This window comes from Pholis gunnellus (genome assembly GCF_910591455.1).
Source record: "Pholis gunnellus genome assembly, chromosome: 2".
NCBI classification, from domain to species: domain Eukaryota; kingdom Metazoa; phylum Chordata; class Actinopteri; order Perciformes; family Pholidae; genus Pholis; species Pholis gunnellus.
In genome coordinates this window covers 19,781,844-19,806,365 of record NC_136536.1, presented here as the reverse complement: position 1 = coordinate 19,806,365, position 24,522 = coordinate 19,781,844, and the positions used below count along the sequence as shown (strand labels likewise).

At 45.5% G+C, this 24,522-nt stretch overlaps 1 protein-coding gene across 2 annotated transcripts; it reads right to left on the bottom strand.

Annotated features, from left to right (window-relative positions):
• Positions 1 to 874: 874 nt before the first annotated feature.
• epha2b (eph receptor A2 b) lies at positions 875 to 24,001 on the bottom strand. Of its 2 annotated transcripts, none has more exons than XM_079180926.1 (17): positions 23,871 to 24,001; positions 23,091 to 23,170; positions 20,994 to 21,642; positions 10,316 to 10,471; positions 9,617 to 9,976; positions 9,106 to 9,236; positions 8,640 to 8,811; positions 8,440 to 8,542; positions 7,690 to 7,745; positions 7,469 to 7,594; positions 6,561 to 6,758; positions 6,314 to 6,375; positions 6,000 to 6,209; positions 5,685 to 5,834; positions 5,358 to 5,551; positions 4,178 to 4,333; positions 875 to 2,735 (listed from the first exon to the last, which is right to left on the bottom strand). In XM_079180926.1, the coding sequence occupies exons 1-17, from the start codon at positions 23,953 to 23,955 to the stop codon at positions 2,627 to 2,629; spliced, it is 2,997 nt and encodes a 998-aa protein (XP_079037052.1). In that variant the 5' UTR covers positions 23,956 to 24,001; the 3' UTR covers positions 875 to 2,626. The 2 variants fall into 2 exon arrangements, with proteins under 2 accessions (XP_079037052.1, XP_079037053.1); XM_079180927.1 differs by having other exon boundaries at positions 6,573 to 6,758.
• Positions 24,002 to 24,522: the final 521 nt, after the last annotated feature.

Sequence of the window (24,522 nt, the reverse complement as noted above, 5' to 3'; positions counted from 1 at the left end):
CTCAGTCTCTGTTAAATAAATACAAACGATTTTGACGATTGACGATTTTGACGATTTTTCAAGCTTACTTTTATTTCATGCGTCTTGCTTTAATATCTGGTTGATTTGATTACAAAATATTAATTTAAAAAAAACAATTGCTGAAAGGAGTGCTGATGTGTACAATGTGTGTGTGTTCATGTCTGGACATCAGTAGTGTAGGAAGTTCGACATTACAATGTGACTACAAGTCAAAGTCCTGCGTTCAGAACTTTACTGAAAGGAAGTATTAATCAGCAACACATACTACTAATAGTACAAAAAGTACTCATCCTGCAGTAAATGCTCTGTGTTTTACTATTAGAAATGAGGTGTCTGGATTAAAATGACTGCTGCATGAATGTGCATGTTGCATTTTACTGGTGCAGATGTTTATGGTTGTACAGCGTCGCTGTCCTGCGAGAACCACGTATCTCTAAAAAGAAAATAAGCTGCGTTTTCAGCTTTGTGACTATGCATTTTCGAGCTGAGGCAATAGGCTTTTAAAATTATTTATTTAGCTTAAGTAGGAGCACAGGGTGTAGATAGTGAAGTAGAAGCATACAGTTCTAGTATATCATATTTGTACCAAAGTACACTATTGATTAAATGTACTTAGACACATCCCACCACTGCTGGACCCCAGTTCCCCCCTGCAGGTAATGAAGCACATGCATGTTTATTCCAGGTTCAAACACTGGAATTAAACCATCCAGCGGCATTATGAGGATATCCAGGTGGCAGTATGAACATCCGGGCACCGTCTAAAATAAATAAAGCATTCCTCTTCTCTGTCTTGCATCAATCATACAGCCGGCTTCGCCGAATTAAACGCAAGACTTCATCGCTCCACAAATGCAGTGAATTTTATTTTATTATTATTGAGAATGAGAGCACAACCTTCAATTATAATCCCAGCTCAGTGTTTTCCAGCATAAATAAATAAAAGTAAAAAATAAATAGGCTATTAAATACAGTATAAAACAGGCAAAAAGGAAGGAGTTTGCTTTCCGATGAAGGAACTCTCAAAAAGTTTGGAAAGGCAGCAAAAGGGAGGAGACATCACTTTGGAAAGTGATGAGAACTTAGAAAAATAATCAGTTTGGTAATAAGTGAGATCATACAAAATGTACAAAAGGTAATTGCAACCTGTAAACCAGAGTAATAGCAAAACAATCCCTTTTCCAAAGATGGATCTATCCACTACAAGAGAATCATGGATGCATTTGAAAATACAGTAAAAATTCAAGTAAAGGAAGGTTGACATCAGTAACACAATGATTTGCAGTCATCAATTAAGAGCACTGGGGAAACTGTCCACTATACACGTCCCACGACAGCAGCAAGCTGCTTCATTAAAAACAGAAGACAGAAGCAAACTCCCGCCAACGTCCCACAAACAGGCACTTTAAAATGTCATTGAATGTGTGGAACGAGCCAGGCACTACATTTTTAAAGAATATAGTTTCGTCCTGTCAACATGTCACACAGAATATGAATCAATATAGCTTCTAAAAAAATGAATGAGACATTGAAATTGCAAACCAAACTATTAAGTATGAAATCATCTCCACCACAACAAGACTCATTCAACCTTTTTCTTTTTTCTTTTTTTTTTTTAAACAGAGGAATTTGCATTTTTTGGCAAACTTCACCCTCTCCCTCTTCATTACCGGCACGCTAGGAACAGATGGATAGCTTTCTAATTGAAACTTATTCAATTCACACAATTTCCCACTTCGATACAATTTCATTTTGTTTGGGATTTTGTGTGTAATCGTCCTTTTCCATGCAATTCTGAGACAAACCAAGACAATGAGATTCTAGATCCAAGTGCTACATTATAAATTGTCACCCCAATGTTTTTGGTAATCTGTACACAAAGAGTACCTGATATATATCCTCTCTTTTATTTCTCATACATCACCACTTACAGGATTATAGCTTAATTTCTGCACAGATCCAGCAGAAGGCCAGTAGCAACACCAGGTCCGTCTGTGTTTATAGACCGTCCTTTAACTTTGGGCCAGCTCAAGCTATCGACCCTCCATCCTCATTGGTCTGACAGGAAATGGACCAAAGTGCCATTTAAAAAGGGAGACGTCGCGACATCAGCGCCAACCTCCACGTAAGCGAGGGCTGGGCTCCACCGCGCCCACACTGTCACACTTACTGCGTTTGTTTGTTTGTTTGTTTGATACTGGATGCAACAGGGTGCAATTTTGTAAAGTTGAAGCCGTTCCCAGAACTGACTTGATTGTAGATTTTCTTGAAGCAGGAATGCAAAATGAGAAAAAAAAATAAAATAAACGCGGAAGGAATGAATTGTAACTGTACAGAAGATGAAGAAAGTAAAAATAGAGATCTAAATATACAGAGTCTACTTGATACATCTATTGTTGTATATTTGCTCAATTCCCGTGTGGATAAGATGAAGAAATCAAAAATGTACAGCAAGTCAGTCTGATTCAGTCGGCCCCAAATGGATGGCACATGTCTCTTGGTCCTGCCGATTCAACGCCGTGCCTGCAGTTTCGCTCCAGCTCAGCTCAGAGTTCAAAGGGCTGCCTGCTTCAGAGCCCGCATTTAATTCCCTTCGTTGTCACGATCACACTGCGAAGACGCTCAGGGTGCTGGTCTGGTCCTTTAAACCCAAGATGCTGTAGGCGATTCTTTTCAAATGGCCAGGCAGCCTCACGCCAATGTTTTTAATATCCCTGTAAAAGAAAGGAGACGTGACAGAATATAAGAGGAGCAGCACATGGATTTAAACATTGGACTTGTTCCAACACTTTTCACACACATCCTTCCTGCCTCTCGAGCCTTGTAGTAGTCACTAACTCATCAAACACGCTAGAGTGCCAGCCTCCACGCCAACCACCACGGAAAGGTGGGGGTGTGTTCCAAGTTAGCAATCTGCCGAGGTTTCAATTTATCTTCGACATTAAAAGGGTAATGACTGGGGGGCTTCGCTCTTCATGAGCACATGATGCAAACCTGCAAGAGCTCCGAAACGCGGCAGCCCAAAGTCAAAGCCCTAATTACAGCCTTAATTACTTAACGAGGATTCTCCCCGTTGACCATGAATCACTCGTCTGGCAAGCAGAGGGTGGGTCGTAAATAACCGCTGGTTTTCCAAGAGTGCTACCAGATGCCCCAAGATGGAAACATGGGGCCATGAAATCACACCATTCTGTATGACAAATACTTCAAAAGGGTTTGTCGTCTGCTTTACAGTCTGCCCATCTCCTCAAATCAGGAGCAAGACCTGCTGAGATACTTACACCACGGCAGAGGGAAGGGGGGGGGGGGGGGTCCTGTTGGCTGGTCATGCGGTTAGGAAAAGCTCTGGCCCTCATTATTGCTCCAAAACAACCATATATTATGTGCTTCACTATGGGTGAGTCCATTTCATTAAATTACCCCCATAGAGCTCCTAGATCCAAGAGCTTTACACTACCCTGTGATAAGTTCAGGGGGTACATTCCGAGTGCACCTCCTCAATCTTTCTAGAAGTACAAATGTCCGGACTACGGGGCCTTTAAATCTCATCCATCTATTTCAGTTCCTTAATCCCCACTAGCTGCTCCTGCTCCACAGGCTACTACTCTCCTCTTCCTCCCCTCCTTCAATGTTGAAGAAGCCACAAAAGGCTTTTGCCCTAAACAGGCAAAACTGGTGGTTTTCGGGGCTCTAGCAAAAGTGCTGCCCAGAGCTGCCTACAGTGAAGGGAGGGACGAGAGAGAGACTGGAGAGAGGAAAGAAGAATAAGGACTGCAGAGACCACAAGCCACCGCCACCAGCCCGCCACAAATGAGCCCGCTCCTTCTCCTTCCCTCCATTACTTTTTCCATCTGAAACATTTCTCAAGTTGTAACTGAGGTTGGAGATTATATTGTGCGCAAACTATTATGCAGGCTATATAAAAGCAACTTCTTTTAGAAAAACAAATACATAAACTACAAGGGGGGGGGGGGGGGGCATAACAGACTTCATCGTGGGAGGAAAAAATCTTTGTTGGTTTAAATTCATGCCATAATTAGACAACAAAATGTTCCTCTTCTTTGCCAAAAACACACTGAACCAAATAAAGTAAATGGATCAAAACACAATGCCATGACATGTGGCGTCACCAAATCTGAAATCATGTCCCACTCACTCATTCTTCATCTGCAGGACCTGGTCCATGGTGACGACCCCAGCGCAGGTGAAGTTCTCACTGTACTGACTCATCTTGATGGACTCCAGCCACTCGGACACCGACCTGAAGGGGGAACCGTCCGAGCCGCTGGTGCTGGGCAGGCGGATGGATACACTGCAAGCAAAGCAAAGTAGATCTAAATGATAATGATCAACAGGCTTTTCCCACAACGAAGGCCGAAGGTGACGACTGTGCAAGAAACCAGTTGGTGAAGAAAACCAGTTTGAGCAGTCAGGGTGAGAGCCAATTAAAATATGAGCTTGACAGTCTTTTGTCCTTTCTCTCCGTTTCCTTGCTTTACTGCTCCCTCACAAAAAGGGAAATATGCATTCATACACACAATCGCATACAATGGCGCTTTTGTAATTCCCTGGCAGGAGTGTACACACGTTTCTGTCATTAGCCCGGCAGGCACGGTGTCAGTCTGTCCTTTTAATGGTTTAAGTAGAACATCTTAAAGCTATTGCCTCTTTTCCCCCCAAACTATCCTACTCAGCCCATTTTGAACTTGAAGTAAATGGGGAGCTGCTGTTTTTAAGCAGGTCCAGGTCAAGTCGGGAGAAGTCTAAATCAATTTTTAATTCAGGAGGGAGACGAGACCGGGCTGTGAAAGAGATGACACCAGATTACCACAAGGTCCCTGGTTTGGTTCCAGCCTGCATGTCGTTGCCCTCTCTCTATCTCCCCGTTTCCTGTCTTTATCTCTACTGTCAACTTTCTTAAAAAGACAACAATATTTTTCTTGATTTTCATTTTTCCTGTCAGAGTTGTTAATAGACTTTTTACATGAACTCAGACCATGTCCCTCTTATGCAGAGGCCTAATGATCAAATACTGGTCATGTTTAAAAAATAAATAATACTGTTGTTTCTTTTTAGGCGAATAGAGCTCTTTCTAATGTTGAGAAAGGTTCTGCTTCTTGGAGGAAACCACATGACTTTCGGTGCTTATTATCAGAGTTTAATGCCACAAATGGAGATACCAGAACCAACCAGAAGGGAAACTGAAAGAGTACAAAAGGAGTTAATAGAAGTGAGACTCGACATATTTAAAAAAAGAAGCATTGGTCGGAAGTATTGGTTGGCACTGGACAAATGTGCGTTTGAAGCCCTTGGTCTTGTATGTAACTAAATCTTACCGTGGGTCAAAATCTGCAATGGTCTTGAGGGAGTCTGGGCTCCGCAGCAGCTTGTCCAGCAGGTTGACGATGTCTCCAAAGCGCGGCCTCTTGGACCGATCCTGGAGCCAGCACTGCAGCATCAGCTGATAAACGGCTGAGGGACAGTCCATCGGAGCAGGCAGTCTAAACGCCTCGTTGATAGCCTTCATCACCTGCAAAGAGATTTTAAATGTGATTAAATCTCCTCTCCCTGGTAGGCTTCTTTTCTTTTTACATAGAACGTTGGCTCCAACAGCAAAACCTCAGAGAAAAGTGCAATCTGTAAACTTGCTGTAAAACACTTACCTCGTGGTTACTCATGTCCCAGTAGGGCCTCTCGCCGAAGGCCATGACCTCCCACATGACGATGCCAAAACTCCACACATCGCTGGCTGAGGTGAACTTTCTGTATGCTATTGCCTCTGGAGCCGTCCAGCGAATTGGGATCTTACCTCCCTGTTCAGGAAAGAACAAGTTATCAAGTTAGAGAGAGAAGAACACAAAAAAAGAGGACTATTCTAAAAACCAACGTCGCTGCGCTTAGATACCGCGCTGTACCTTGTAATGACATGGCTGAGGTGGATCTTTTTTTGCTTGACAGGAAGTTCCATGTCTACTTACGCTTGTGGTGTACGTCCCCTCGGGCTCGTCCTCCAGCACCCTGGATAGGCCGAAGTCTGACACTTTACACTCCAGGTTGTTGTTCACTAGGATGTTGCGGGCGGCTAGGTCGCGGTGGACGTAGCTCATGTCAGAGAGGTACTTCATGCCCGCAGCGATGCCGTGCATCATGCCCACCAGCTGGAAGGAGGGAAACTCGCCATCGTGGTCCTGATGGCAGGAAGTGAACACGGATTAGTTTAGTTTTGTGACCAGAAACATTTTCCAGACAGCAAATATTGTGTATCATCACATAAGTAAAGTGATAGACTTACCTTAAGGTACCTGTCCAGTGCGCCGTTCTCCATGTATTCAGTCACGATCATGGGATGTTTGACTGCACACACACATGCAGAAAAAAAGAACAAATTATGTCCCTGAACTTGGATAATTCTGGCGTATTTACAGGAATGTTTTATTAATGTGCACTATCCTTAACCAAATAAATAAAATAACAGGGCCAAAAATGGGTGAAGAAAAAAAATGTGAGAACGGTTTTAAGAAAAAAGCAACAAAACTCACAGAAATCCTTACATTTGGTGACCACCCCTTCCAAGCGAATTATGTTTTGGTGGGAGAACTGGCCCATGATGGAGGCCTCGCTCAGAAAATCCTGCCTCTGCTTCTCCGTGTAACCCGGCTTCAGCGTCTTGATAGCCACCGCCACCTCTTTCCTCCCCGGCATCTTCAGATTGCCACGGTACACCTCACCGAACTCCCCTGCAGGAAACAAACATCAATGGGACGATTGATTTAGGACAGGGATATCAGGTGGAGCGGCGTTTGATACATCTGCTCAGGTTTCTAGCTGCAGGGGTTCGCTGTGCAACAGAGTGAAAATAAGGAAGTCTCTGCGGCTGTTTTGCCTGAGGCTCTCTCACAGAGGTGTGTTGTTGGCCGGGTGTTGAGAGAGAGCCTATGTTGTATAATTGGTGGATGGCCTGTGGTGTGGAAGCATGGGAATCAGCTGTCACATGAGGAGAATAAGGGGGGGGGGGGGGGGGGGTCACGGTCGTGGGAACTTGGGGGGGGGGTGTATGTGGAAAAAAAGACTGTTGGTTCAAAGGGTAAAGGTGGTCACACTTGAATAAACGTTTCACGAATTTAAGATGTGGGCAGGGCCCGGGAAGGTGCTCTGATATCCTTCCAAAATACTGTTCCTGCAACGCTTTCTTTGTGTAATTGTATATATCAACTGGAGCCAACACACAGATCTCACAGCCAAGAGTTGCCTCACAATAAAATGTCTCAACTTGTTGTGCGAGAGCTCAGCCAGATAGCTGATAATCTCACTAAAGTAACCTCTGTCAGTCAGCCTGCTGAGCTGTGGAAAATGCTCAATATAAACAGCGAATTTGGGGATTGGAAAAAATCTTTCAACATCTCGGAGTTAAGCCCCAGCAGATTGTCTCAACAGGGTTGTCACTCACCGGCACCAATGACTTTCTGTTTGGTTATGTGGCTGGGGTGGATTTCAGTGGCAAACTTCAGGACGGCTATGTTGGGGTCCTCGTACGTGTGTGGATCCACGTAGGTCTTCAGAGGCTTCAATTGCTCTGTGAGAAGAAAACAAGACATTGTTGTATGTTAATAAATGTATTAAACCCATTGAATAGGGTGACATAAAGAGATGAGAGATGTTTTTGTGTACCTGAATTGGAGAAATAGGTGTCCTCTGGTCCTTGTCTAGAGTGAGAGTTTCTTTTCCTGAATAAAAAGATTTAAAAAAAACATCTGCAAATTAATATCCCACTTTCAAAGACCAAATGGACATTTGTCTTTACATCATCTGCCTGATTTAATATCAATAGCACATAGCAACCTTTGTAACCATTTTTCAAGGAGTTCTAAGGCTTTCAAAAGGATCCAGACACTGGCGCAATGCGTCCATTCACACAGAGGCGGCCCTTTGATAAAGGCTGACGGCAGACTGTGTTTGCCAAGCCGATTTCAAGACTGAAAGACAGACAAGCAGGCGGGAGGGAGGTGGACAGACGGGCTACAGTCTGCTACAGTACAGGCTCAGGTCACCTTTACAAAGTGCCTGCGGTCCGGTAAAGAAGGAACCAAGCGCCTCTTATCACCAACAATGTACCACCCCGGACCAATTCCCTTTCAAAGGCCCCCCCCAACACTCACTAGAGTATAACCATTGAGCAATGACAAGGCACATTCAACGCAAATTCTTCCCCAGTGAGTGCTGGGACACAGATCCAGATAAAGAGCAAGAGAAAGTCGGCTAAAGGAGGAAAGAAAGAGAGAGGTGAGGAGAGAGTGAATGCAAAGGCCACATGGAGGCCCCACAAAAGGAAAAGTAGAAGAATGAGAGAGGAAGCCAGTGAAGGAGGACTGATTAACAGGACAGAAAGACGAGGAGAGCAGCAGAGGGGCGGTTGCTGACCGTCTGCGTAGGAACAGGAACAGGATCACTATGAACAACATGGCCGCTCCCACGACTGCTGCGCCGAAGATGACTGCCGTGTTGTTGTTTTGAGTGAGGCGTCCTGGAATAGGCAAAAAAAAAAAAATAGACATTAGAGAAATCCCAAACTTGAATGAAACCTGTGAAACTTTTTTTTCCTTGATTGTTCCCCTCTGTACCTTCGTGCGAGGTATCAAATTGTTCCTCAATGCTGGAGCCTCCAGGGCTGCCGTCGCTGCTGAGGGCCTGCACCCTGAACAGGTAAGCCGTGCCAGGGGCCAGATCGCTGATCTGCACAAAATTCTTCTCCAGTATGAGCACGATGTAGGTAGTCACGTCCAGGTTATCATCCTGTCCAGGGGAGATGAGGGAGAAATTCAGCTAATGTTGAAAATGGAGAACAGATTCAATTTTAGCATTCACTTCAGAGGGATGAATTCTGACATTTATGATGGCAAGTCTTCTATCCTGTAACATAACATTTACACTGGACTCATGCTGATAATCAGATCAGGAGCTCCAGTCTTAAAATAATGAACGTCATTTAATTTATCTTAGAAGCACCTTTAAACTTGTACAGTGGTGAATGTAGAATAAAACTATTCATTTAAACAAATTTCAGGAGAATAAACAAGAGTGAAGCACCTTCTTGCGGTAGGTAAGTTCATAGCGGATGGGCCGTGGTTGGACCCGTGTTCGGGGGGATACATCCCAGGAAAGGGACAAGCTGGCAGAGGTCCTCTCAACCAGTCGCATCATGGTGATCCTGGGGGGGTCTGAGGACAGAGGGTAGAGCGATACTTCAGAAACTTTGGTAAACGAAAACCTCCCAAAGTACCAAAACTATCCCTCCTGATAAGAGAGCTCACAAGCAAGGACCACAACACAACAGTGTGATTTCTTTTTAAAAGGTAAAGGATGTTGATGAATAGATGAGGAAGGAAATAAACGTGGGGGAGGAACTCCTCCGATAAAGACTGATTGATCTGCAGTTCGGCAGTTGGAATCTCAAACCTAGATTAACAAGTTTACTTAATATCCTCTCACTCCGGCAGCGTGATTCGACTTGCAGAGCTGTCACTGCCTCAGCGATAGCATCTGTTATTATTGTAACACCAATATCATCACACCACCCCCTCTTATCAGCAGCACTCACCTGTGTAATGCAGCGATGTAGTCAGAGTGCTGGTGGACGGTGGTCTATTAGATCGTGGCGTCGCCTGACTGCCGAACGGCGACACGCCGCTATGTGCCTCCACGGTGAAGGTATAGTTGAGATGTGCGTCCAACTCGCTCACTGAAACCTTGGGTTGGGTGAGGCCTGTGCTGGCCGGCTCGTAGCGGATTTTCTCTCCGCAGAGCTGGCAGACACTGCCCTCGCAACGCTGGCATTCGACGTTGTAGGTGATGTCGGTTCGACCCCCGGTGTCCTCAGGCGGGCTCCAGGAGAGGAGGAGTTTTCCCGTGGAGAGCTGGGTGGTGGTGGCCACCAGGTCTCGCGGGGCAGAGGGGAGGCCTGAACAAGGATTGGGAAAGGATAGGGGATGTTTAATAGAAGCAGGGAAGAAGAAAAACAGGAAGCAAAAATGTGGGGATTCCTCTCTGACATGACAGTAAAATCAGAAGGTCTAAAAAAAAAAAACAAGTGCCGTTTTGAATTTTATAGGATGTCCTAAAGTTCAGGGTTCCGATTCTTTATTCAAACCCCATAAATAATGTTTTATCCCTGCACATTCTGTTGGGTTCAAACTAAAGTCACAAGTGGAAATGAAATCACTTGGAAGCTCATTGGCAGCTAATATTTCCAAATGCTCTCATTGCATGGTTCTCATTAGAGATCAAGGGGACTCGTTACCTGAGCAGGGTCCACTAGCGGGGTCAGTTGGAGCCCTGTAAAAGCCATCCATGCAGGGGCAAAACAAAGCCCCAGAATCCAGCCGCTGGGTGTTGGCAGGACAGAGCTCACACTTGTCACCGGATGCTGCGGCTTTGAAGAAGCCAGGCTGACATTCTGCAAACAAAAAACACATTTGCATGAGCAGGTGAACAAGGACAAATGTTGACTTCAGGCAACGTCTCATACCACACAGCGCAGAACCTGTTGGTCCAGATCATTCAAGCCCCTTTGAAAGATCAGTAACGCTCTGTGAACTCTTCACCTCACGAGCAACACGACAAGGTTGAGTGAACAAGTTCTTTTGTCGAGGCTAAAGGTGAGATTTGGACAAGTCACAGATATATGGGAGGGAAAACAGAGGCAAAGCTCTGCACTTTACTCATTAAAACACTGTCCATTCCAGCGAAGTCGCTGCTCACATGAACCCAACCCTGAAAACAAAAAAAACACACTCCCTGCCTAGTCGGCACTCCTACTCTTTACTTTTTTAACCACCAACCCCCCCCCTCTGTTACCGCTTTCTTACCGTCTCTCTCTCACACAACCAGTCATCCCACATTCCACAGCAGTAAGTCAGTCTTCAGCGTTGTGAAATAAAGACAAGAGAAATCAGGAAAGTAAGAAATGGAAGTGAAGCGGCCAAAAGCAGAGCATCCGTTTGCACTCAATGGTAATTTATGTTTGTTTGTTTTTCTTTCATAGACCCACATGCAGACCCGGATTTGATACGGTATCGCCAAGATCGGATGATACCAAATTTCCCACGTCCAACTCAGAATAAAGAAATCCAGGTAGAGGATCCAGCTGTGCATAGCGGTGGTGAAATACGAACTTAATACGGTGTGAAATTTTAGAGAGAGCGCGCCATAAAGGAGAGTGAAAATGAGACGGCCCCCTCTTTAACTCTGCAAGAGCATTCCACCGGCTGCTGCTCATGTACTCGCACCATCACACATTCATCCACACACACACACACACACACACACACACACACACACACACACACACACACACACACACACACACACGCACACGCACACACACACACTCGTGTATGCACTGCACACATCCACCCACACCCATATGTATGCACAAAACACACATACATGTATGCAAAGCACACCCGTGGACACATGGCTAAATCTGACATCAGAAGAGGGATTATGTCCACTGCCTGTCACCTGTTCATGTCCCTCTGCACAGGCAGTTAAGCCACACACGCACTAATAAATACACACACATTTCCTTCCTTCCTTCCAACTCTTTTGCCTGCAGTGTTTAAATAGCCCATGACAGATGTCATGAGATGTTGACAATGCAAATGAGAGCCAAGATAGAACAGAAGGACGAAAGATGCAAGAGAGAAAAGACACAAAGGGTTGGGAATGAGGAAGAGTATGGCAAGATGGCGACAAGTTAGAAAGAGGACATGAAATTAAACGTGTGTGGGAGATTGAAGTTCATGCCAGAGGCCGAGGCATAAACACAGTTTCGATGTCAGATTCCAGTAGAATTGAATTGAAAAGCAGAGCCCAGGACAAAAACGATATCAGATTCACACAGAGATACTGTCTCGGCCTATGGCCGCCTTTCACTGCGGCTCAATTGAATGAAGTTAATTTGGAAGCCGCAAGTGACCACACGCAAGACGGAAAGCACACGGCTCCATTTAAATGATATCAAGGGGATTTACTCGATGGACCATGAGTTTCTCTTCGACGCCATTCAGCTTATTCTATCGCAGCGGTTCACCAAGTTACAGCAGGAGCTGCTGTGAAGAGGTCTGCATTAGCTCAGGCGCACGACAACAATGGTGCCAGGAACCGTACTCGCCATAAGAATAATTTGTGAGTTTAAATAGTAGGCTTGCATGTGACTCGATCCTCCCCCTTCAAGACTGCATCTCCTCACCGTCTTGGCCAGCTGTTTCACCAAACAGCCACTGCTACTCATTAACGCGAATGAGGCGGAGGTTGGGCGAGGCCGGAGTGAGGTGCTAGGAAGGAACAGAAGGTTCGAGAAAGACAGAGAGGAACACTGTATCCTGCCGAGGACTGAAGAAAAGAGGGAAGAAAGAAAAGAGACAGGCCAGGGCGAACTCTTCCATTGAGAAGGGGGAACAGCTGCTGCCTCAAACCCCGATTCATAGCCCTACCTCTCCTCCTCGTAATCCCCAAATTCCTTCCTCCCCTCCTTTCTCTCCTCCCAGTCCTCACTAAAAAGGCTCCCAGCTAACCCATTAACATTGCTATTCACCACTGACCAGCAGGCAAGGAGAATGCCATGCCATTCAAGTGCTGAAAGAAAAAAAAAACATACATACACACACACACACACACATATACACACACAAGCATTGCCGATGAGAATAGCCGAAATGCCACATGGCAACTGAATAGAGGAGGACTAGCCTCTTTTTGGCGCTACAGTGCAGGCTGCAATGCATCGTGGTCAGGTCTGCGGAGATGATGGCCTTACACTGTGAGCCGCCTCTATAATCAAGATGCATTCCAGTGCACACCACCCAACAGGAGGCCTGTAGCAGAGCAGCTTCAGTTTCCGCCCAGTTCTCCGTTATGAAGGTGAATGAGTTTGTGTTCCTTCGATATAATGAGTCACAAAGACAGTAACTAGATGACGCTCTGCTGGAGGTATCTAACGAGGGGATTCCTCGACAAAAGAGCAAAAGTCCGGCGAGAGGAAACTTATCGGTTCCACAGTGGAGGAGGAAGGGCTTTGAATTGTTGCTGGACACAACAGGAAGCAGGAAGTGTGAGGCTGATGCAGCCTTCCTTCCTAAAGCAGCAAATCAAAGCATGGAAACACGGGGAAGCGTGACCAAATGAAGACCCAGAGCGGAGACTGCCAGAGTCCTGAGACAGAATAATAACCGAAAAGGAAGCTAAAATGTGTTGACCCGACATGAACGTGAGCACTAAACTAAGGGTGGGGGGGGACGGCTGCTGGGATGTACTTTCCCCATTATAAACAAAAGTCTCTCAGCCTCTTGTGACGTGAAACATCTGACAAACTCAAACCGGACTTTTTTTCCCTCCCTATTTGTTAAAGAGCAAGGGACTGTTTGTCATTTGAGAGGCCCCCATGTGCCTTGAGTGGCTCTGTGTTTGTTTATTGGGAGTGAGTGCAGGGGCCTGTTACATTCTGGGAGCCCGAGTGGCTCTGGAGTGGGAGCCCCCTAAGGGCCCCCCTCCCGGTTTGTCGGCAGAAGTTAAGATGGATGAGATTGGCGACAGTGATGAATGCATGGTCGGATAGATGGATGAATGGGGAACATGGGGGCTTGACAACAGAACTGGCCCTCAGGACTGGAGGAGTAAGTGGTAGGGGGGGAGGGGGGGGGGGGGGGGGGGGGGGGGGGCGGGCACAATCGAGTCCGACGCTGGGCTTTTTAAAAAGGCAGAAAGGTCATGTCTGCCTCAGGGTAGTTGTGAGTTAAACTGCGCATGGCTTACAGGGAGTCAGTGGCCAAGTAAAACAAACACATGTTCGCCGTGAGGTGGAGGAGGAGGAGGGAGAAAGAGTTGCAGCAGCAGCCGGAGGCTTGCCTCATGAGGAGGGAGGTTAAAGTACAGCCAGTGCAAAAAAACTTCATGGAAAAATAAAACCTTAAGAAATAAATACAATATTTAGATCTTTATCAGGGCATCTGGAGGCTAGTGCCCTCATCTACTAAACTTCTCCTCCCCATCCCCCCCCCATTTTTGTTCCCGAGTTGGTCGGACCCGTAATTTGCAATATGTCATGTCATTTTGTTTGTATGCGGGGTGACAACGTGTCATTAGCCTTTTGGGGGAGTCGGGTTCTGGTGAAACAATGGGGTCTCTGATGGGGGAGGTGAGCGGGTAACATGAGCCAGGGGTCACTGAGGTAGAGGAAGGGAGGGGGGAGGGGGGGAGGGAGCAGTAAAGGTGTAGGAGCTGATGGAAGTGTGTGCATGCGGGAGGGGGGTGGGGGGACATTAGTCAAAAGGATTAGCTGACCAATGGAGCAGCTGTAAGGGCATTACATCTGTTTTACAATCGCACTCAGGCTTTCATCTGGGGTTGTTAACAAACACAATAAATTCCCTGATCCCCTTTCTCCTCTCACTCCCTCTGTCCAGCCCGGCTCGGCAACAGGAGGAGGAAATACAGGGAGTGAAAAGTGGAGTCAAGAAGGCAATAAATACATACTAAACATTTAGAATAGATTAGACACTTTAAAAAACACCAATCCTGGCTGACGTGAGTCACAGACAGCTTCCAGAGGCCTCAGTTGCGCCGCAGTCACAGTCATTCGGCCACGTTTCTCCATGCTGCTGGTGAAATCCAGACAGCCAGGTGGCAAACACAACACCATTTTACTAGAGCACGCAGAGCCAACAGGTCACGCACTGGATGCCGACAACCCGTCTGCTTCCTGGTTAGGGGATAGAGGCCAAAATGGGACCAAATGCACCAATAAACAAAATGACTTATCAGCCAGTACAACAAAATAGAAAGTGGCTGAGCGAGGCCGCTCGGAGCGGAGTGACAATGGAAAGCCCTGAGCCAACGGGTCGGGGAGTCACCGAGGGATTAGGTGACCTCCGGTTTCCGCTGCGGGCTCGTCCTGTTAGCGGTGATGGGTGGGGCGGTAGCTGGTGGGTGGCGCTGGGGGGGGGGGAATGACTGACTGACTGACTGACTGACATGGGAGAAGGAAAGTGCTGACCTCACACACACCAGCAGTACAATACAATGTGCTTCACATTGCTCTGGACAACCCCATCACAACACACGCATACACACACTAACAGCCCCCAGGCTCAGGAATGTCACCAAGAGGAAATATGTCCCAACTTCCCCACCGCAACCAACACACACACACACACACACACACTAAAAAGCCAACAATTGCTGAGGTTCAGTTATTTCACTAATGACAGACATTCACAAACTAAATTAGGGGACTGAATTTAAACATTTAATTGGTTGTTATTGATCTTTGAAGTAACAAACCTCAGGTTAAAGCTGCACCAATCAATATTTATTTTTATATTTTGCAATAGATATAACTATTAGCAGTTCAGAAAATGTGTAGCCTCCTTTCATGCATTGTTTTGGTATTCCAGTGTGCAAACTCTGTGAGCAGCTAGTTGAACAAATGTGAACATATAGCAAGCAGGAGACCCAGATGTTTTTGTTAGAGGCAGAACCAGGAAGAAGAGAGAATATTGGACTTTTGTTTCATCTGGTGACTAGAAACAAAACTCCAAGTTGTGTGTAAATGAGCTAACATTACCGCTTGATAACGAGTTCGCCATGTCAACTTTTCAAGGTGGTAATATCTGAGATGTGTAGTCAAAGTTAGAAAATGAAATAAGTCAAGTACTGCAGCTTTAAACTACTTTTGTCCTGAGACCAAAAATGGCTCATATACTAACTGTTTTTCACGCTAAACGATTCAGTCATGTTCAGGCTAGTAGTGCCGAAGTAACATATCTGATCGTACAGTTGATATTGAGTGTGTTTTACACAGTCTGACACCTCAAAGGCTCAACCCACAGACTGATCCCACTTACACCACAACAGTGCTATTAGCTCTAATCCACATTAAAGAACCATAGGGGCCACCAGATCTCCTCTTAGCTAGATTTCCTGTCATCTCGTTCACAGTAATTGCCAGTATTCTGTTCACTCCAAACGCGGCCCAACAAGACGGTGCATGACACCACTTGAAAGTGCCTTCAGAGTCCCCCCCCATTATCCAACCAACTCCCTCAAGTTCAGCCCCGCTAGGCAGACGTTACCGTGGCACAAGATCTGAGGAATCCGCTAATTCAAAGTAATCACGGCTGCGTTCGAGAGCAGGAGAAGAAAAAGGAGGTTATATCCAGCCTGTGCATCTAAAGGAGCAGCGGTGTCCGATAAGTCGGTGACTTACGACTCTTTTTATTTCAGAGACTGGCTACAGGGGTAAAAGACGAGGGAATCCAGCAGAGCAGAACATTTCAATGGAGACTTTATTCTGCAGCAGGAGATGATTGATGTGAAATCCGTCGTAAGCCAGCTAAATCAAATCCCTGAGATCCTGAGGTGTGGTGCTATGTTCCCGTCCATCAGATACGCTGAAATTGCACAAGACTTTTTGGTCTTAAGAGGTTTGGGGTGATTATGATGAACCGGCTGGTTCCACGTACGAGCAGATTTAAAGACAATTGGCATTGAAACGCTTAATCTCCAGCATGTATTTCCAAGGGAACAATCTGCGTTCCAAATCTCAAACTCAGTCATAAAGTTCACCAACAAAAACAGAAGCTGACAGCTAAAGTTTACATTTCACCTCCACTAAATGTTTATGCCCTAACCACGATGAGAACAGGGCCGGTTGTTGTTTTCTCTCCGTTTCCACTAAAAACGCTCCGATTGGCAGCATTGTTCAAACTTAGCCTCTATTTATCTTGACGAGTCAGTCTCGGAGAAATGTATTTACCAGTGAGAAAGACGAGAACCGTACACAGTCTAAATAGAACCATCAGGGCCGTGTGAAACGGGATGTTTAAACTATATTGGTGTCATATTCATGACCTGCATGCCAGCCAAAAACAACAGTGGCTCTGTGCTTTCACGGACAACAAGAACACAACACACAAAAGGAAAAGCTTTTGTCAGTTTATTGTACTTGGGACAGCTTGTGCAGCAGTGTACGTCTGAGAAACGTGCATTAAGAACTGTAAAATTGTGACGGGAATCGAGTGTTGAGATAAGAATCTATCAAATAAATAGAAGACGAGAGGCGGAAAATTGATGCAAAAATAGAAAAAGGCTCTTCAGGGACCGCCAGGAAGTGGGGAGAGAGGTATAGAGGACGGCAAAAAGGGATTGCACAAAGGCAAAAAAGCATGCAGAACCTGTAGTTACTTCACTTAAAAAGCACAAACACACCCAAGTCAATTACTACCCATACAAATCACTCACCACAGCGCGCAGTCACACAACTACAACTTAGTCACCAACTGTTTGCTACATCAGCTGGGGATGAGTTTGGAGACACGGACCGAGAGGAAAGGAGGGGCAGCGAGAAAATGGCTTACTGGAACCTCTTTGGCGAGGAGGTATAATAACTTTACTGGAACTCAGTGGACAGTTAGTTGTTCCACCGAGACGCCATTCTTCACCAAAACTGCCCTCAGCAGTCCAAATATATCACATTGTGTCTCCCGGCATTATAACCAATGACGTGGGATTAAGTCCTATTTGTTGAGGCTTTCGAGCAGCTGATGAGGTGTGGACCTGGGCGGTTCAACACACTCCTGAGAACCAGCCAAGGCAGCCCGTGGTCCTTTGTGGGGTGACACACACGGTATGCAGCTCTATTGTGCCAGGGAGGATTATGGGTAAGGAAGGGGGTGAAAGGCAACGGAGGAAAACTGTGTCAGTGTCAACAGTGAGTCACAGCACTGCTGTCGATTTAAAAGCCAACCGCTTAGTGGCATAAAGAGTTACGTTTGTTTTCCAGAATTAAAAAAAGGTTTATTTTGAATGCATGACATTGTGGCGTTAAACAGGTGCCAAATTAAATAGATTACACCACTTGAAAAGCCATTTCCACCATGTTATGTTTTATTGTTATTTACTGAATTTATTTATTTTTGCAAAGAAGTTTCAGTCATAGAAAAGTTAAATAACTAACTAAGCTTTTCACTTTGTACATTTTAATGCAGGACTTTTCCTAAAGTAACATGTACAAATACTCATTACTTGTTAAAGATTTAAGTACTTGGTTCACCAGAGAAATATTTGTATTATTGTTGGATGTTATTAGAATATAAAGGGCAGGGAAAAAGAATAACACATTTTAGAGAAAACACAAAGACCGTCTTCATCAGGCCTTCATCAGTCTTGTGTGGATTTTGGCAATAAACAAATCTTGAGAGCAGCTTTCACTGGGCTTACTCTATTTCTGATTCATTTCATAATTGACGTTCATGTATTTTGAGAGCCAAAATAAATATTTTTTTTTATAGATAGAAGTCTCTAATTCTTCCATGAAAAACAAATGCCTCTCTACTGTTGACTGATATGATCTACAACAGTTCATAAAAGCCCTTACATGTGTTGCTCTAAACACTGTTGTAGGTTTCTGCAGCACAGGAAGTGATGCCTTTGTATCTTTACAGTTTGTTTGTCTGCAAGACTGACGCCATAGATCACACGAGCAATGACGGCCACCAAGAGAAGAGCGCCGAACACCACCTGCAGAAACCTCAACTGGAGTTTAAGGGGGGGGGGGGGATCCTAGAAAACACAGTTTGACGGACCAGGGATCTCTAAGCCAAAAACACCATCGCGGTAAGCGCTGATGAGGAGACGCAGACGAAAACCAGATCGAGTCACAGATTGCTACTTTAACAGATCCCGCGGGGCCGAGGAGTCATAAAACTGAGTGAACACATCACTGAACATGGAAACTTTCAACCCAAGTAAGAAAAAAACCCACCACAATTGAAGTTTTGCGGTTTTCCCCCCGAACAGCACGCAGCACAGGAAAGAAGTTGGGAGAATGATTAACTGCGTGTCTGTATGAGATTCCACTTAAAGCCCTACGAACCATTCATCTTGGCCCTCGCTCTGCAACCCTGTGATTCATTTCCACCCTCATCTACAACTGCCCTCGTGTGTCTCCGGCTTCTCATTTGACTTCATCTCGGTAGTTTTGGGGGGTTTTCTTTGTTTAGTCATTTTTATGTGAGGGCTTGACCCAGAGCTGCTCTTCCCCCCCTGGGAATTCCACAGGTCTGGAGTAATGTCGGAAGGCTCCTTCTCAGCAAACTGAACAGGAATGTACCAACCAAGGGGGAGAGGAGGCGGAGGTGGAGGTGGGCTCCTCCGGCCTCACAGGGAAAACACAGCGCTTCATTGTTCTCATACCTTTGCATTCCATTCCTCACCTCTCTCTGTTTTAAAATCACACCCCTCCGCTAAGAAAACCCTCTCCGTCGCTCTTGTATGACTTTTCTTTCACTCCTTCCTGCCTCTCCTCCTCCCCAATCATCTTACCTGACACTTTCCCGCAGCGGAAAATGATGTACTGACAGAAAACTTCATCACTTTTATCGCTCTGTAGCCAATGGGAGGGAACTATTATAAACAGGCTGCATGTGGATTTACAACTGCAGTCCAAAGTGTGTGTTCCAGAGTGTGATTAGGCATATTACCTGTGTGTGTGTGTGTGTGTGTGTGTGTGTGTGTGTGTGTGTGTGTGTGTGTGTGTGTGTGTGTGTGTGTGTGTGTGTGTGTGTGTGTGTGTGTGTGTGTGTGTGTGTGTGTGTGTGTGTGTGTGTGTGTGTGTGTGTGTGTGTGTGTGTGTGTGTGTGTGTGTGTGTGTGTGTGTGTGTGTGTGTGTGTGTGTGTGTGTGTGTGTGTGTGTGTGTGTGTGAAAGAAAATTCCAGAAAAGAAGGAGGGGGAGGATGAGTACTTGGGGCTGATGGGAGTCTTTAGGTGTTCTGACATGGAACAAATTCCAACATGCCCTTGCATGCCAGCCTGTGTTGTATGTTGACATACACTGCTGGAGTCACACAATACACCCCAAAGCTGGGGCTCAGTGGATTCACGAGGGGGAGACGGATGTGGCGAGGAGGGCCCCTGTTTTCTGTAATGCTTGAGATGAACAAAGTCAGTGAGGCTCAGAGGCTTCCTCCTGCCTCCGCGCCGCGCGCCCCCCCCCCAGCCTTGAAGATGCTAATCCATCACAGTACAGTAGCCTTCCAGCTTCTTTGATCACTTTCTGTCACTCTGACAGCCCCTGCCACATCAATAAAAGCCTTATTTGCAGGACTTGAAACACAGCGACGCCATGGCAACAAAGTCAAGGGACAGTGTCATGGTTGGACTACGTAGCGCACCCATGTCGAGATAAGAGAACAGACGATAATGAGGGGGCAGGAAATCACCTGATGCAACAGGCTGTAAGTTATTATGACCTACAGTATGTGAAGTGTTTGAGCACGACTTCAACAACTCTTAAAATGTATGGTTTCAAAGACTACACCAAAACACTTCGGAGAAGATTTTTACGCAATGTCTTGGGAGTTTATGACATTTTTTTGTCCAGAACTAAATGGTAAAGAGTTAAATTGAGGTTTGAATACCTGTAGGTGTAACCTGAATGTGAGCTCCCTCAGAACCGAAAGCTTCTCTCACTGCCCAATGTCAGCCTTGATGACACAAGGGGTGTATTACTTCATAGCACAAGCAAATTATCGAGGCTTGTACAAACACTTCCTTAGGATCTTAGACTCATAGCTGAAACCCAAAAGCACACATGCACTACTTTCATAGGTATCGGCTCAAGGTCAGGGACGATGCTGGGACATGCACAAGTAGCTCCAAGCATTCCTTCCATTGCAAAGTAGCCTTGTTAGCCCATGGGGAGAATTCCACTGAACAATGATAATAACACGTATGATAAATATCCGCAGCATACCACACGGGTTCGTCTTACAACATACGGCAATTAAAATGAAGATAAATGACTCATGCCAAATGGTCGTTTTAAAAATCTCACGGGAACTGAGATGGTGTCTCATCGGGGGTGCCTGGGGGCAGAAAGACCTTTACAAATACCAAAGATTCAACCGCACGCCCTTACCTTGACACGCATCTTTGACTTCTTCATAGCCTGGTTTGCACTGGCACTGCCCAACTGGCACCACCCACTCCCCATCCACGGTGCAGTAGATGCGAGGTATCTTCTCGCTGATGGCGTTGTCCACGCACACCCCGCTCACTTCCCTCAGCGCCTGGTTTTCACCTCCGGCCACGGTCTCCGGGAACGACGCAAGGCTCTTCACGGTGTCTGGGCAAGTTTTGTAGTAGACCCTGGTGGAGACAAGAGCGACGCAGGCGCCGATGTCTTGAAAAGCCAAGTAGAAGCCTTTCCGGGACAGGTTCTCCACCACTCGCGTCTCAGTGTTGATGTGCATTGCGTTTTTGCCGGTGATCTCGTCGGGCGCTATGGTGGCCACTTTTTTAAACTGGCCCTTGCGGAAGGTGGTGCCCACGTCCGCGTCAGACTCGGACGTGAAGAGGTTGAAGGTTTCCTTGCAGGTCAGCGAGGCGCCATCGAAGGAGTTGCAGTCACGTACGATGAACTGGAGCTCGACAAAAACCCGCGAAGCCGACGGATGCCGCTGGATGAAGGTGGTGCGCAGCCAGTTGTCCTGCTCACGTTCCCCGACATTGCAGACCGAGTAGGTATAGAGCTGAGAGCCGTTCAGGGTCCTCTGGATGAGCTCCCACTGAAACCACACAAACCAACAAGGTTAGAGGTACGAACACTGACCCCTGGGAGCCCCAAAGGTAGGGGGGAACCATACTCACATTAAACCATAGTAATCTGAACCTGGGAACCCACGGCTCTAAATGTTACCAATTACTCCCGCTCAATATTTTAACTATCCTTCACTGCCAAAATATATTCCTGCAACATGGAGAACTTCACTTTATGGGCCTTTACAGCACAACAATGCAGAAAAACGTCAAGGACTGTGTGGGAGGAAGCATTGCAAAGATACCAAATTATCTCCAATTCGGTCTTTTACATTCTGTTGCTACTCTTGGCATCTTTCCCAAACAGCGTTGCAGCTTTAATACCAAATGCTGCCACAAATATTTTTATAAAGAAAGTGATTACATGTTTTAACGTAACAACTGGCCCTCACGGGGGCAGAGCCTGTGGTTTGCTCTCTGCATTTAGCCACCGTGCTATTAATTAAAGGAATGTGCTTTGTTAGCAGAGTGTGTGGTTCCGCGTTTACACCAACACCTCTATTAAAACAGCTGGTGAACATTATTTTATGAGGGGCCTTTAAAACTTGAAATAATAATTGTCATAAGTGAATGTAGTTACATGAGAAAACTGTGCACAATACAAAATGTTTCCAACCAACCTCGAGAAAGTACAGCACTTGATGCACAGTAGTGCAAAAAGTGAGACTTAAATGTCAAAGGGATTATTTAATTAAGCAGTCAAACCTCCAGTTGGATGAGCCGCTGTGGACAGCACGTCTGCACATGCCTTTGAGTCATCAGCACATGAAATGAGGCTATTTACAGCGCATTTGCATGAACTTGACTGGTCGATTACTTTGAAACCACAATATGGAAGGAGGCACACATTCCTCCTGTGTTCTGGCAAAGAGATAACCGCAGCATTTGGGTGCAATAATGTAGCGATTATCTAGACACATCTTCAAAATGTAGACATTTTACCCTGGTTTGAGGAAAAGGTAGCTCTGACTGATTGGCCCCCATTTAAACCCCCCCCCCCCCCCCTCTAAGAAGAGGTACCACATGCTGCAAACTTTTAAAGTTAATTGCTCTCTACCATACAATTCTGGAGCTGAAGCCCTGAAACCACAAGTATTCCCAGTTCGGAGCTAGCAGCTATTCTGCCTGCCTCAGCTTTGGTGTAGCCCAGACACGCTCTGCAGGCAGCTCCTGATAGGATCCTACAACTCCAATATCCATACTCAAGCAACAATTAGACTCTAGCTGCCAGATTGTATAGCTACCTGACATGTACACACACACACACACACAAGGCTAACCACATGGTAAAATATTTTTGCACTTGAGGATCTCAGTTTGGCCCTTTCCTGTGCATTTTCTCCATGTAGTTTTTTGTCCTAAGGCAAATTCCAAGTGGAAACGTGGGAGCAGCAGGAGAAGTCTAAGCGGTACTCACCCCGAGCTTGTCTCCCTGATCTAAGGGCCATGTCAACCAGCCCAGTTCGCCTCCCGTTGCCTTCATATCCAAAAGCACCTCTGTGGAGACATGAGAACACCGTCAGTACATGGAAATAAACCTTTGAGCTCATCAGCAAAGATGCATTTTGACTTAGAAGTAATGGTAATCAATCCTACTTTATTTCTTACACAGAAGTTGGAACATTTACAAATGAAAAGTGATTTTAAATGACCTGCATATTAACTCAAAAGCTGACCAGATGTAATTAAAAATGTAATTTCACAAAACAAACACCTTTTTCTAATAAATAAAGGTTATGTTCAAAATTCCGGCTTTCTACTAGGCAGTAACTAAATAAACTGTCATATACTTTGAGAGATTCTGAATGTCAAACTAATGAGTGTAAAATAAACACTGCACACACAATACCTAAGCCGCTGATACATAAGGAAATAAATATTTTCAGAAACAAATTGCCAGAATTCACCTGCTGACAGAGTTTAGAGCAGCGCACATGCAGGCATACACGTTCAGCTGAGTGATTAAATATGAAACTTCAACGAAATACATTTTTATTAAATTAAAGACTTTTCTTTGAATAAGACTTTGAGAGACTACAAGACTGTCACAGGATTAACAAAGTGCGTTTCCTGGTTTTAAAAGGTTCTTAAAAGGAGGTTCCCCGCATGGAGCACGCGCTTCACTTCAATAAACTCTCAAAAGATTTAGCCTCATCAATTATTGAGACGTTTTTTGTTTTTTTTTAAAGACACTCACCTTCTTTAGTCTGTAAAGTTATTAGTATGCCGTTAATTAGTACATATGAGAATAATAAAGGTCTGACTCCAGTGAAGAAATCCATTTGGCAAACTTTTTCCTTCCTCTCTCCTTTCGCTCGGCTCCTGAGCTTGGCTGGGACTCTGAGAGACGAACGCTACTCTGAGCAGCTCATTCACAAACCAGGAGGACGTCACAGACTCCGCCTGCTGGAATGTGCGTGTGTCTGTGTGCGTGTGCATGTGTGTGGATGTAGTTGTGCATGCGCGTGTGTGTGGGCGTGTTCAGGGGCGGGGGTAGAGGAGCTCGAGAGGGGATAGTGGCGCATGAGAAGGTTTTGCAACTTTCACGGACTGTCGGAGATTTTTGCAATTTTTTCGCACAAACGCACGTGTAGGCTACAAGCTGGAAACGTTTAAATGTGAGGTACAGCCCGATGCATGTCCATTGAGCAAAAAAGAAAAGAAAATAAGGAACAAAAATAAAGAGAAAGGAGTTAGTTGGGTAATTTTTTTGTTCTTTGTTCCTTATTGCATTGATTGAAACAACAAATGACTATGTGGGTTCACACTATATAAAATGTGCTTATCTTACCTATGATACAGCTATGGAGACCTGATTCAGCATTATGACCATAGATGACCTTTATAAA